General features: G+C 39.2%; 1 protein-coding gene across 8 annotated transcripts in view; it reads right to left on the bottom strand.

Moving 5' to 3' along the window:
* ABL2 (ABL proto-oncogene 2, non-receptor tyrosine kinase) overlaps nucleotides 1-14412 on the bottom strand; it is a 94577-nt gene that overhangs the window by 13694 nt on the left and 66471 nt on the right. For 4 of the 8 annotated variants that reach the window (XM_006199625.4, XM_006199629.4, XM_006199630.4 and 1 more), the window contains exons 2-9: nucleotides 13195-13257; nucleotides 11747-11917; nucleotides 7706-8001; nucleotides 4868-5140; nucleotides 3737-3821; nucleotides 2623-2800; nucleotides 1821-2005; nucleotides 640-792 (exon numbers count right to left, since the gene is read on the bottom strand). In XM_006199625.4, the coding sequence (XP_006199687.1) occupies nucleotides 640-792; nucleotides 1821-2005; nucleotides 2623-2800; nucleotides 3737-3821; nucleotides 4868-5140; nucleotides 7706-8001; nucleotides 11747-11917; nucleotides 13195-13257 (1404 nt within the window). The remainder of the gene's footprint in view (nucleotides 1-639; nucleotides 793-1820; nucleotides 2006-2622; nucleotides 2801-3736; nucleotides 3822-4867; nucleotides 5141-7705; nucleotides 8002-11746; nucleotides 11918-13194; nucleotides 13258-14412) is intronic. The other 4 variants (XM_031688806.2, XM_031688808.2, XM_031688805.2 and 1 more) reach the window with 1 other exon arrangement.

Raw genomic sequence — 14412 nt, 5'->3', positions numbered from 1 at the left:
ATGGGGAGATGGTTTAGAAAATGGCAAGTCCTCTTCCACAGGAAAATGAAATAGTGAAACACCTCTTCAAATTCACTCTTATAAATAACTATCTGTACACATTCAGAAACGTAACAGGGTATCAGAAAGGAGGAACGTGGAATCCACATTTGACAAAGACAGGGCAATAGGCAAAGCCAATGCTCAAGGAGAAAACAACACAACATACTCAAACACACTGTGATTTAATTCACTGCTCACCTTCCTACTTTCTCATCTGTAACAAGTCAGACGCTCTTGTTTATTCATCACAGAAGTCACTTTCATGTATTCTCCTCAGTCTTTAATAATCATTTTATGTAGTTGCAAACAGCCCTCCACTACCTAATCTCCAAACTCAATTTCTTATAATCCTTTTAAACATGCAAATTCTGGGGGGGAATTGAGTGAATATTTGGGCCATAGACAATGATTCTTCAGATTCCAAAAAGACTCAATGGTAGAGCATATGATACCCCAGCTGGCTGATCAATGACCAACTTTATGTCATGAGGTTGTATTCAATCTTACAACGCTGAGAGGAAAAATGTTTTTAATTTTGACAATCATCCTGAATTGTTTACTTAAGCCTTCAAACTTGAAGTATGCAAAAACACTCACACGCTCTCATAAGTTCATACACCTTAGGGGGACATCCTTCAGGCTGTTCCATTCGATATCCTTTTTCCAGCAGATCATAGACTTGAGACAGGTCAATCCCTGGGTATGGTGACATTCCATATGTAGCAATTTCCCACAACAGTACCCCAAAAGCTGCAGAAGGGATGGGAAAAAAAAGCTTCATTTCTCTTCTCTGATTTATTATTTATTTTATATCATTAAGTACAGGTTAACTTCTCTCTCAAATTTTGGGTAACATATCACACTGTTACAATATCAGTACAGTCTTCTAATTCATAAAAACATGACTTATTCTTCTAAGATATCTGACCCAGGAACACTTCAGGTATAATCTCAAGATGGTTTTCTTTAAATTTCCCCATTTCTATTTGGATTTCCTTTACTACAGTGAGGGAGAATAAATTATGACCATATGAGAGGTCTGTGGCATAGTCAAACTATTCTTAGAGCAATTTATGATCTGTTTAATGAATTTCATAATTTTTAAGTCAGCTAGTACTAGAAGAGTAATATAAAAATGGACTCACTTAAGATAAAGTTCACACTTGAAAAAACAATTTGCTTGACTTTGTCACAGCTTATTCCTGAGTTTGAGATGTCTGGTAAAATGCGACCTAGAATCCTTCAACTATTTCCACTGGCCCCCGGTGCAAACTTCCAGACTTGTTCTGTCCCTTGAACCTCTACTAAGTCATACTGCTTTTCAGAGCAGTTGAAACAAGATTAGCTGCAAGGACAACTTCTAGATGACACTTCCTCACGCCTCTGAAAAGAGGCTGCTACTCTGTGTCGCAGTGCTCTGTAAACAAGCAACAAAGCCCCACACAGAACACAGGGAGCGCCACAGAGAGGGGACCATCAGAAGCCCAGTGCAATGCAGTATCTAGACTGCGAGCGCTCTGAAGGCGGGGACTTTTTTTTTTTTTTTTTTTATTTCTTCTTCACAGCTTCTTTCTACAGTAAGTGCCTCCCTCACACAATGCCTGGCAGACAGTAAGTAATAAATGCTTGCTGAATGACTGAAGAAAGATGGGCATAAAGGCAGAGGATGCTGATTATAGAAAAGAGAAGGTCTAAAGAATTTAAATTAAGGAATTGAGCATTTGTGAATAAAGAAAATAAAATGACAGTACAGAGAAAAACGTCCCTTTCAACCTTACCCCAGACGTCAGATTTAATTGAGAAGGTGTTGTAGGCAAGACTCTCTGGTGCTGTCCACTTAATAGGGAATTTGGCTCCGGCATGAGCAGTATAGGTGTCCCCAGTCATCAATCTACTCAAGCCAAAGTCAGCCACTTTCACCACGTGGTTCTCTCCCACGAGGCAGTTCCGAGCTGCAAGATCTCTGTGGGAGAGAGAACTCTAATGTGAGTCCATTCAGATGGTTCTGGAAAATGGTCATGAATGCTCTCTTATTGGTTCTTTGTGCTACAAGCAGAGTAGGTAACTTAGTGCTGACAGATAGGGTAGCATTTTATGCAAATCAGAAACATGGTAGAAAGCCACTAATTTATCCATCACTTGTAGGGTACTCATCAAGAGGCAGTTACGTGACGTCAGAATAAAGCAGGCTTCAGAAACCGTTTTCTAAGAATATTGGGATAGGTTTCAGAGGTGAGCAACCGATGCTCTTCTACAAGGTTTTAAATTCTTTACTGAAACAGAAAGCTATTTTTAAAGTTAAGCCACTAGATGGAGCAAAAAGATCCTGGATATAGTCCGGGGCAAAATAAAGAGCTTTCTGTTCTGAAAATAGCAGAGGCCCTGTATTAATACTTTAATCCGAGTACAGGAGGTTTATAAGTTGGAAATGAAATTACAATGGTCCCTGTGAAAGAGAAAATTATTCTCTGGAGTCGTCTGAGAATTTGGGGCAAGGTTCTCACATTCTTTCCTTTATTTGCACATTAAGCCGAGGTAGCTTCGTGGTTAATTATAGGCAATAATCAGGTTTTTACACACCTATGAATGAAATTCTTCTTCTCTAAATACTCCATTGCGGAAGAAATCTGTGTGGCCATGTACAGCAGTACAACCGCGGTCACCTCTTCTCGGTTGCATTCGCGGAGATAATCCAGCAAGTTCCCATACGGCATGTATTCGGTCACAATGTAAAATGGTGGCTCCAAAGTACACACACCTGACAGTTCAACAGAGCTTGTTCTATTAGCATATATTCAAACATTCCACATCACTTTGGCAAGAATAACTGACAATTTTAGCGAGGTTAAGAAGCTGGTTGATAAGGGAGTTCTGTTTCCACTATATCATTCTCTGGAAATTCATATGCATTTTGAGTATGTGCTTGTTTGGGAAAAAGCAGAGTTACCTGAACTATCCCACAGAGGGTCAGGACTACCAACACTTCTAGAGTTCCATACAGGCCCACAGTTCCCAACTGCATGCTAACAACATTTACCTGAAAGTAGCAGCAACTGTGTGTATGTTAAGACTATGTGAGCCTAGCCTGTAACAATGCTTTCTAAAAAGATTATTAACTGTTTCCACAGTCCAGGATTTCACTAATATACGGAAGACTCCTTGTAAAGAACCAAAGAAACGATCTCCTTTGGCACAGTTTGGCTCAGTCTGGACACCCAAAGAAACTGGTCCTGTTTTTAAAAGGGCAGTGCTTTCAGCCAAAGGTTTCTGTGACCCGAACAGGTGGAGAAGCCAATCTATCACAGCACAGCACTTTCTGCTTGCACAGGCAAGCTGAAGGCAGCTGGTCACAACTTTAATCCATTTCTTTTCAACAGTCCTTTGCTCAATGTCTCTTTATTTTGTAAAAATATTCTGTGATAGTTTTTGGTTTAGTATCATTTTGAAGGATTCTTAACTTTGGATCTGGGGCAATTATCACAAGCTGGGCAATTTCATATATTGCAATCAATCCAGGTCACTGTTTCTTGGGTAACTGTAAACACAGAGACAGCTGATTAAAATAATAACCATTTACTGAAGTAGACTCGTACTGGGAGCTTCCACTACAGGGATTCAAAAGAGGGATTTGGAGATAACAGGGGTGAGGGACAGCATCTGTGAGGAAACCTGTGGTGCAGGCAAGCTTCCTCACCTAGCAGTTGTACCAGGTTAGGGTGCTTGATTTCCTTCATCACTGCTGCTTCTTTTAGGAATTCTTCCACCTCCATAGTATCTTCCTGGAAAAGGGGAAAGATAAGAAAAAAAGGAGAGGGACAAGCCCCCATCTTAATAATCATTTGAGTCAACTCACAATCCTAAAACTTCAGCTCTAAAAGCAAGTATCTTTTGAGTAATTTAGCACTTACTTCAAGAAATTTTATCACAAAGTAATATGCTCTATACAAGTCCAATTAAAAAAGAAAAATGTCTCCTTGAATTTATTCAATATTTGAAACTGGAATAAAATATAGTAGGGTAAGCAAAACTCAGCAATCATGTCCTATCACAACTCAAAGAGGAAGAGCCTTGGATGATACCTCAGTCCTCTGATAATTTACTTCTCTACAGCTCAGCTCTTGAAAGGACAGAGCGCGTCTGTCTTCCTGACAAATTCCTTAAAGAGCAATGCTTGTTTGCAAGGCTGTGCATAGTGTCTCACACTCAGAACAAGTGCTTGCTAAAAGAACTGACCACTACTCATAGGTCAAGGGCAGTCCTTACGAGTGACACGCCAGAGCTACTGAGGCACGTGAGGGAATCTTCAGAGAACGGAATGAGTGATGTAACTTGTAATTTGATACCAGGATGCTTAAAGGTGGTGGTGGGGGACATATCGTATTTCTGTGAATATTAAGAATAAGAAGTGATCTAATCTCATGGAGATGGGAGGAGCAAGCAGCAGAGAAAGGACAGAACAGGAAAAAGAGAGCCCGTGATTCTCCAACAATGCATGAAGAATTCTGTCCAGCAGTGGTTGTTCTGAGGAAGTTAAACAGCTTGTTTTGCTTTTATAACTTGTAATTTGCTTCTAACCTCCCACTAAGATCTACATCAGCAGCCTCCAGAGACAAACCTTCCCCACATGTGGGCTTCACTGCACTGCAGTGAAGTCTGCCCCTGCGTTGTCAGCAGTGGCACCAGGGTTAATCATCACCATCTGCTGATGTGCTTGGCACCAGTGCGTGGAAAGTGTTCCAAAGTTAAAGAAGGGCACGTTGATATTTCCAAGTGATTCAGCACAAAAGAAAAAGATGCCTGAAAACTGTAATTCTCAGCAACCCACCTTCAGTGTTTTCACAGCAACCGTAAGGCTGTATTTCTTCCAGACGCCAACGTAAACCTCTCCATACTGACCACCTCCAAGTTTGTGCTTCATGGTAATATCTGTTCGTTCCATTTCCCATTTGTCATGGATGGGGGACACACCGTAGACTGTAGGCTTATTACACTTGGGTGCTGGGTAGTGTAGTGTTGTCACCAGCCCGTCAGCCACTGTGGAGTGATGGTGAACAAGCTCAGCCAAGGTGCTAAAGCGGCTCTCAGCAGTTACATACACCTGGGGAGGAGAGCGGAGAAAAGCTAAACCAACCAGGAGGGGGTCAGTGTTTCCTGGTCTCAAGGGATGAAAATAAGGCATTATCTCATTAAGGTAAAGAGAGAATTAAACCATGATAGCAGAGGGAAACAGAACTTCAGTTCAGTCTCATTTAAACCATTCTCCCTATGTTTCCTAAAGCAGCCCTAGTCTTGAGGAGGGGAACGCTTCCAAAATCTCTCGCTGGATCATCAAGAGCACTGGTCTTCAAGTATTTTTAAGGAAAAAGATTGTGGAGCCCCAATACGTAAGGTAATGGAAGAGACGCACTGATTAAAGTAGGTAAGAGGGGACTGGCCTCTTGTAAGAGTTTATGGAATACCACTTCAGAACCTTGCACAGAACATAACTTAAAAACCACTTATTTTGGGCTGCCTCTCTCTCTCTCTCTCTCTTCGTTTGGAGACAGCCCGCACTCTGTCTATGAAGTATGTACCTACTTTTAATCTGAGCACCCAACCCCAACACCTCGTGGCCTCTCTCTTGCCTTTCAATGTATCTCTTTGAATAAACCTACTTTAACTCAAAAAAAAAAAATCAACAATAAAAAAACATTTATTTTGATTTATTTGGTAGAGAGAGGATATTAAAATATCTTATAATTTTTATTTCAATAGGATGTGCTTTCGAGTGTCTAGGCCATTAAAAAAGCCACAATTTTATTTCAGAGGGTTGTTAACAAAATAGTAGTTTATTTCCGATAAGCAGTAAGAAGTATACAGATAGCAGTCTCTGGGCCTTATCTCCCAGGGGCACTTGTTTATTTTTTAAAAAAGAAACATCTATTGTATTCCAAAGAGTATGCAATTAATACATGGAGAATTGATGACTTTTATAACGTGAACTCACCCACGTAAACATCTCCCACACCAAGAATTTTAACATTACCAGCACCACAGAAAGCTCCCTCGTGCCTTCCCAGCTGTTTACCCCTGCAGAGGTGACCACCCTGCTGACTCCTAACACCTTGGATTAGCTCTGCCTGCCTGTGAATCACACCTACACAGGATGGAATCACATAGGTAAGTATTGTGCCTGCTTTCCTGCATTCAACTTTTTAAAAACTGTGATTATAATTCATGTATCATACCATAAAACTCACCATTTCAAGTGTACAATTCAGTGGTTTTATTATATTCAGTGGTTGTCCCACCATTACCACTACCTAACACCAGAGCATCTTCATCACCCTACAAAGAAACCTCTGGCCCATCAGCAGTCATTCCCACTACCATCAGACCCATCCACTGGGAGTCACCAACCCCTGTAACTCAGCTTTGTGTGTATGAGATTCATCTCTGACAGGGCCAGATACCAAGTATTTTAGGCTTGCGGCCATAGCATCTCTGTCATTACTCACATCTGCCGTAGTAATGAGAAAGCAGCTGTAAACAGCACATAAACAAATGGGTGTGGCTGTGTTTCAACAAAATTTTATTTACAAAAGCAAGTAGCTGGTGGGTCATAGTTTTTTCTCATAGTATGTATAGCAGTACTAAGTTCATTTTTGTTGTATGAGATTCCATTTTATTAATAGGCCAAAATTTATTAATCCATTCTACTGCTGTTAGAAGGTTGGATGCTTCCAGCCTCTGACTACATGTAAAGCTGCTGAGAACATCCCTGTTGGGTGTAACACCATAAGCAGAGCTGAGTCTCTCCTACATTATCAGTTGTCTGACCTGATTAGGTTTCATCAAAAGACGTCTGTAAAGTGGTGCAAAAGAGAAAGAAAATTAACAATTTACTTATTTCCTACTTTGTACCAGCCACTATGTTTTATAGAAATGATTTCACTTAATCCTCACAAGAATCCAATAAAATGGGATGGGAAACTGAGGCTTAATTAAGATCACAAGGTTAATAAGTGGTAGAGTTACCCAGCAGACTAGACCTGCCTGCTCTAAAGCCTGTGCTTTCTCCCTACGATGCAGATCACAAAGAGGGAAAGAGTGGAAGAGACAATTCAACCTAAATTTACTGTTCAACAGAACCGACACAAGGCTATGCATTATCATTTATAAAGTAAAACAGTTCCATTCCAGCACAGCCATTCTTGTATGGTTGGTCTTTCCAACACGTAAACTGCTAAGTGACTGACTGATCTATTTATATTAACATACATTAATGATCAACATCAGTCTCACAAGCCTAAATTCTTACTCTGTAAACTTTCTGGCAGAGATTATTGTAATTTTCAAAGATACGAGGTTTAATTTATAAAGGCTACATAACGTATTGGATGCCTATGTGCACACTTGTATACTGAACAGCTAACTTACACAGCTGTTTCCTTCCTTCTTCACCTTCAAACCTAGCTCATCATTAAACTATTACCGTAATACTGTTTTTAGTTTCTATTACCATACTCTTTTGACAAGAATAAGCTCCAACAATGCCAAACAGCTCACACTCGTGTCAGTGATTATTTTCCGTCAAACATAAAAACTATACTCTTTAGTCACTCTGCATACTGAGTCTCAGGAGCGGCCAGCCCGCACGTCGGGGGCTGCCGGCCGGGCTCACCTTGCCGTCTGCGGCGGCGTTGATCCTGTAGTGGTACACGCGCCCCTCGTACCTGAGCGAGATTGACAGCTGCCCGGGGCTGCTCTCACTGTCTCGCACCAGGAAGCTGCCGTTGATCAGACTGCTGAGCAGATACTCTGCGGCGCTGCGAGACACAGGTCCGTGGTACCAGGAGTGCTTCTCCAGGCTGTTCACTGGGGTGATGTAGTTGCTTGGCACCCAACCCTGGCCATTCTTAGAGCGAACTTCACTCCACTCACCATTCTGGTTGTAACCAAGGACGCGCAGTTTTTCACCTAGCCAGGAGGCCACCGCAGAGGGAAAGAAAAGATGTTAAGACTATCTCAAACAGAAGTAGTCCACTGTCAAACTTTAAACTCACTGAAAAATGAATCAAGAACTTTTATGCCCCCAAAAATCTTTAAAAACAATGAAAACAAACTTGGCTGTCATCACTGCCTGACTGATATCTTCAGCCTGTAGCTTAAACAAAAGCAGCATAGTTAGAAATGGTTTTCTGGCATTACCTATAGGTTTTTAAACATTTTTCACACCATAGGAAACTCCATGTAAGGTACTAAGGTGGCATATAAAGAGAGAAAGGCTACTCAAGTGTTTGGAAAATGACGCAATTTCATCCTTCAAAAAAGATAAATAAAATTCATTTTTTCCTCAGTTTATCAGGGAATGTATCTTATGTATGGTTCAACGTTAACAACAATCAAGGATTTAAGGATAAGATATGTGAAATATAAACTTACTTCTAAATCTCAGTTAGCACCAAGACTACAAAACCAACAATGTTAAAAAAAAAAAAAAAAAGGACAAACCACAGAGCTTTCAGCAACGTTTTCAGGAAAAAAACCGTGTTTGGGGAAGGGGTGGCCAGTGAGGACTCCCAAAGCACAATCTTTTCCAGGACTCAAGTTTTAAAATAGTTATAGTTTTCCAATTTCCCTCCCATTCCCCATGACGAATGAATCACCCCATCTGCTCCTCCAAAATTAGTGTGTGGGAAAGGGAAGTTGAGTCTAAAGTTGAAACCCAAGACTCAAGTTACTCAGAGTGTCACTGCTATCAACTTCAATGCCCCTGATTTTCTAATGAAGTTGTTATCAACTTTAGACTCCCTAAGCATACAACCTGCCCCTGTGCTTGCAGCCAAACCAAACAGGAAAGGTGAAAGAGATGCTATTAGTAATAAACGATAATTTAGAGAATCTTTATAAGGCCTTAGGCCCCCATTTCTGAGAGATGCAAGCCTTTCTATAGAGTTCACATCCACTTCTCAGTGTCAGAAAACAGAAGAAACTCAGCTCAATCAAAAGCACATAGCCCAGCAGTTACCAGGGAGGCAAAGGTTGTTGAGGAAAAACCCAAAATTATTATTCTGGCAGCCATCTAACTTTTTTCAGTGGTCTACAGAAATGTTTTACCGTTAAGATAGCTTTCTGTTAGTGCCTACTAACTCACCCAAGACCCTTGGACATGAGACATTCAATAAATAAAAATAAGAGTATATGCATGTGCACACACACAAAGACATATATATATACATATATGTATAATATATATACACACAAATGGATAGGAGTGTGTATGCACATGGTGGTGGAAATGCACAAGTGTACAGATAAATACTTCCCAACCATATCTGCAGGGGGAAAAAAATCTTAGTGTTGCTAAAAAAGCCAAATAAAACTTGGTCGGTAGCTTCTCTCTAATACACCAAGAAAACAGGAAGTGAAGACCAAGTCCAGCCCTAAGTATACTGATGCTATTGTTGCTTCCTTACAAAGAACTGATGACAGGTCATCAGGATCAGGATACAGTCACACACCCTAGGTCTTTGGTTGGTTTCTCTTTTTGGCAATTACAAGCAGAATTTTCTACTCTGAGAGTTTCGAGTACCACAGAAATTGACAACGGACATAAATATTGGTCCTATTACCGGAAGAATCCTGGGAGAACTTTGTTTATTCACTGAAGCAAGATATCATCTTCCAAGAAGAAATTAAGTACTGCTATTTTATTTTTAAAATATTTTCTTGTCTTTTCAAATAATAAAATAGCTTTAGCATGGTATCTTTATATCAATAAGAACCTGTATAAAAATCTGGCATTTCATAGGTTTCAAGAGAAATCACTGTTGGCCATAAGATAAAGAGACTCACACTCCTTGAGCTGCATACTCGTGGTTACCCTAACTGGTAACCGAAGAATCAACAGACTTTCTTTATCAATGTTTCCTTGGTGACTGAGCTACCTTGGAAACTACTAACATGAAAATTATACCAAGGAGAGAATGTTCTGAGTCATCACTTCACAAACTTCTCCACTGAAGAACCTAAAGGTAAAAGAGTGTGTTTTAGCCCAAAGAGACTCCCTACCACACAGCATAAAATGTCTCTGAGTCCTTTGTTTTATCCTGAAACTTGGTGTAAAATTTTCCTCCCAATGCAGAAAACACCCTCTGACATACACATACAAATACCACCACCATCCCGCCCCCAAACTACCTAAAATCTTTAGATTGACCCTAGGAGATAACACTGCTCTTTATTTTTCCTGTACCTTTGAAACCTCCTGGTACATGTATTCATACCGTCACATCCACTCTGGGGACGTACCTATACCCTAGTTCGAGAAACTCAGTTTTGAGGATTTCTGCTTGTGATGAATCTGGCTGGACTTTTAAAAACTGATGTATATAAAGATTTTATTTAAGGGTAACATTCTTTGAGTGGAGACCTGTCCTCTTAATTTGGTATATCCACTCCTACTTAACACCTCAGTCTGAACCTTACAAATAAGAAGAATGTGTTTGACAAATAATCATTTAAGTTACAATTTCATTTAGTTAAAAATTACTAACTACTATATATAAAATAGATAAACAACAAGTTTATACTGTATAGCACAGGGAACTAATATCTCATGGTAACCTATAATGAAAAAGAATATGAGAAAGAATATATGCATATATATGTATGACTGAAACATGCTATACACCAGAAACTGACACACTGTAAACTGACTATACTCCAATTTTTTTTAAATGGGAAAAAAATAATTTAATAAAATTAAAAAATTTTTAATTATCCTTTAACATATTTTTCCCTGTAAGAAGATTTCAGAGGTTCAAAGGACAAGAAAAGCTTACGCAAATTAGCAATTCAATGCATGTACATAATGAGAATGCCTCACTCTCCTATTTCTTTCTCGTAAAAGTTCCACATTTTCTGTACTTGTTCAAAAAACCAATAATGGATGATTTTACTTGATCATGTTCTTGGTGTTCCCTTTGATAAGAATTTACTACTGAAATAAACTACTACTCTCTTGAGGTTATTACTACAATAGAAACCCTTCCTACTAGTCCTTTCACTAACCCACATACACACAAATGTGGGGTAAGTTGTCTAGGCCAGCGCTACTCAAAGCATGTCCACAAGATAAGACACAGGTGCCAGAACGTGAATCACCGAGCTACTTTCTCATACTAAAAGTCTTGTTCCCAGAAGAAAAAAACAAGTCAGCTAAACTAAATAGTAAGTAGTGAGTTTACTTATGTAGTTGGTTTACAATTTGGGTGCAAGTTCTTAATCTCAGTGCAGACTGGTTGCACATGGTTCTCAGATAGGCAGCATCCACAAACACTGAGTAGTGCTGGGGTCTGGCACCGCGACTCATCTCAGTCAGCCACGGTTCAGTGAAAAGAGGCGCCCAGTGAACCTTACCTGTGTGGCAGATGAATGCCGCTTACTACACATAGAACAGAATCCTGAGGATGAGTAAATGTGTATATTGTGTGGTATTTTTTCTAAAGTATTTTATTTCACTCTATCCTCAATAAATCCTATAAAGTAGATAAAGGTGGCATTATCCCAACACAGGTTAAAAAAAAGACAATGAACCAAAAGTATCTGTGCCCAAATCACCAAGCTAATTTCAGTCAGAAGCATAAACTAGAAAAGCCCCCTTTATTTCTTAACCACTAATGTAAACTGAGAAGTGAGAGGATGTTACACAGAAGCTCACCTTTAGTGATACTTAGTGTGTTATCACCACTTGCTACAAAATCATAAAGTGCAACAAAGAGATTAGGGTCACTCTCAGTGGCTCCGAGCAAGTTCTCCTTGGAGCTCCACCTGATGGCTTCATTCAGGGCCTGGGGCTCAACATCACAGCCATAGGGGCGGTGCAAGGCTTCTGAAAGACAGAGAAACAAGGCCGCAGTAAGTCCAAGAACTGCAAATTCACTTCAATACAGTACATACACAGTATTTTAGCTGCTGGCATATGCTAACGGCTCCAGGGTAGAACAAAACTGTACACGTAGCTGTGATGTCATGAAGAATGAACAAATGGCACCGTCTCCTAAAATTGAGAGAAGTCTACTCATTCAAAATATACCAAGATAGAGAAAAGAACACAAAATGAGCATTTAACTGTGATGTATGTGCAGTAATCAAAATCAGAAATAAATGAATAGGAAATGCAACAGTTTCCTTAAAATCTCAAAAATGTAAAAAGGAAACTTAAAAAGAAATGGCAATCATTTTAAAAACTACACAAGATAGTTTGTCCGGGTGATGGTGGCTTTGAGATGGAATAGTTACATGTGTCTCCCAAATACTTAAGATCCCCCACCACCAGAAAAAGGGAATAGTTATGTTTTCTAAGTCCTCCCAAACTACCTTTCTTCCCTTACACTCTCCATATAAAACAAATTGTGGAAAAGATAACAGATTTTAAGAAACATGTACAGATGGCATTCAGACCTATTTACATATAGAAAATTATGGAAATAGTGCTTTTGGGGGAAAAATCCTAAAATTATCTACTAAACAACAAAAATATTTTGGTTTAACACAAAATATTCTTGGCATCCCAAAATACCTTTGTGTTACTATGCACTGCCTATAACATTGCAGCTTTCAATTGTTAATTGTTTTAAGGAAAAAAAATTTAACCCTATTTTCTTTTTCTAGGTGCTACATTTTTATAAACTATCTATAACTTAATTAGGGCTTTAGAAAATATCACCAACAATGGACATGATTTACTGAGTTTCCACCACGTGTAACGGTTGAAGCCTTGTAAGACCTGGTTTCTTCAAGGCTTTAATGGTTGCCAAGTTTAGTGTGACTACACAAACAGGTGATCCCCATGCCATCTTAAAGCTCACCTGCTTCCCACAGCCCAGGACTATTAAAATACACCGCTCTTCCAGCAGCAATTTTCTTAATCACTAAAGCTGTTTTTAGTGGCTATCTGCCACTATCCAACTGCCTATGTGATACAACAACACTTCTCTAGTATGCCTCTCCCTCCCTCTCCCTCCACTCATTTTTAACTTAAACTTGGTTTTATCATACATGAAGGAGAAAAACACTTTGATCTGCGGCTTTCTTTCTTTCCCAATCCATTCCCTCTTCTCCAGCCCTACTGCCAACGCCTTAGTTCAGATCCCCGTCATCTCTCACCTGGACTACTGCCTCCAGTCTTGTCTCCCTCAAATCCATCCTCCACACAGCTGGCAAAGTGATCTATTTAAGACAAAAATTTGACCATGTCACACTTCTTAAGATTCTTCAGTAGTTCACCATCAAGCTAAAATCTCTTGAACATGGCCTTCGAGGTATCATAATCAGGTCTCCACCCACTTCTCCATCTTCACCTCTCCCCCACTTCACACTTCTAATTTTAAACTTTGACAGATACCATGATGCTTCCCACCTTTTTGCCTTTGTTCACACAGTCTTGTCTACCCAGAATGTGACCTCATCCCACTCTTTTTTTTTGACTGGCCAATCTCTATCCCTTTTTTTTTTTTTTAAACATTCAAACGCCAATATAACCTCCCCTGGGAAGTTTCACATGCTCCTCCACATTGTGCTCTCAAAAGCATTACACTTGCTGCATTAATACCCCCTTATTTATATTTAGAATACCTTCAACTTATGTTTATTTCCCCAACTTCACAACGTGCTCCTTGGCACAGGAACTGTATCTCTTTTCTAGTAAATTGCATAATATGTGTTCAATAACTGCTGACTGAATGACCAAATTACACAAAAATATAAGTGATGGGAAACAATGAGATGTATTTTAAACTTAAAATAGCATTAACCAATGTTTTAAAAATGGCTTCATAACTGTCCACATGATATAGGCAGAAATTCCTCCCATAGGTTGGATAGTCTCCTAACAGTATGTTTAATTTCACTTCATTACATTCCTTCCTCTGCTTAAAAAGAATACATATTTTAAATTTCACAGCTTATTAAACTGTCTTACATTAAGAGTGTTACAACAAATCTAAAGACATGTCCAGACATCCTGAAAAGATGATTTGAAACAAGTATGTTATTCCTTGTTTAAATGTAGAATTATAGTGAACAGGAACAGCTGTATTATTTACTAAGACAAATTAGGATTACCCAAAACCCAAAATACCATCTTTATATAAAACATGCTTCAAACTGGTCTCATGTACTATGTTTTTCTTTATTCTAATAAAAAACTATCTACTACATTGGGCTACATTATTAAAATGAAAATACCAAAACGAAGTACAGACTATTCACAACTTTTTTTAAGTTCTATACTGAATACCACATGATCCACAATAATGTTTCCTGCCAGTGATAGTGGTAACACACTACAATGTTGTATGATTATTACTTGATTTAATGATTATC

Source organism: Vicugna pacos, chromosome 21 (genome assembly GCF_048564905.1).
Source record: "Vicugna pacos chromosome 21, VicPac4, whole genome shotgun sequence".
NCBI lineage: Eukaryota > Metazoa > Chordata > Mammalia > Artiodactyla > Camelidae > Vicugna > Vicugna pacos.
Note: the sequence above shows the minus strand (reverse complement) of the source record. Positions and strands in the feature narration are given on the sequence as shown.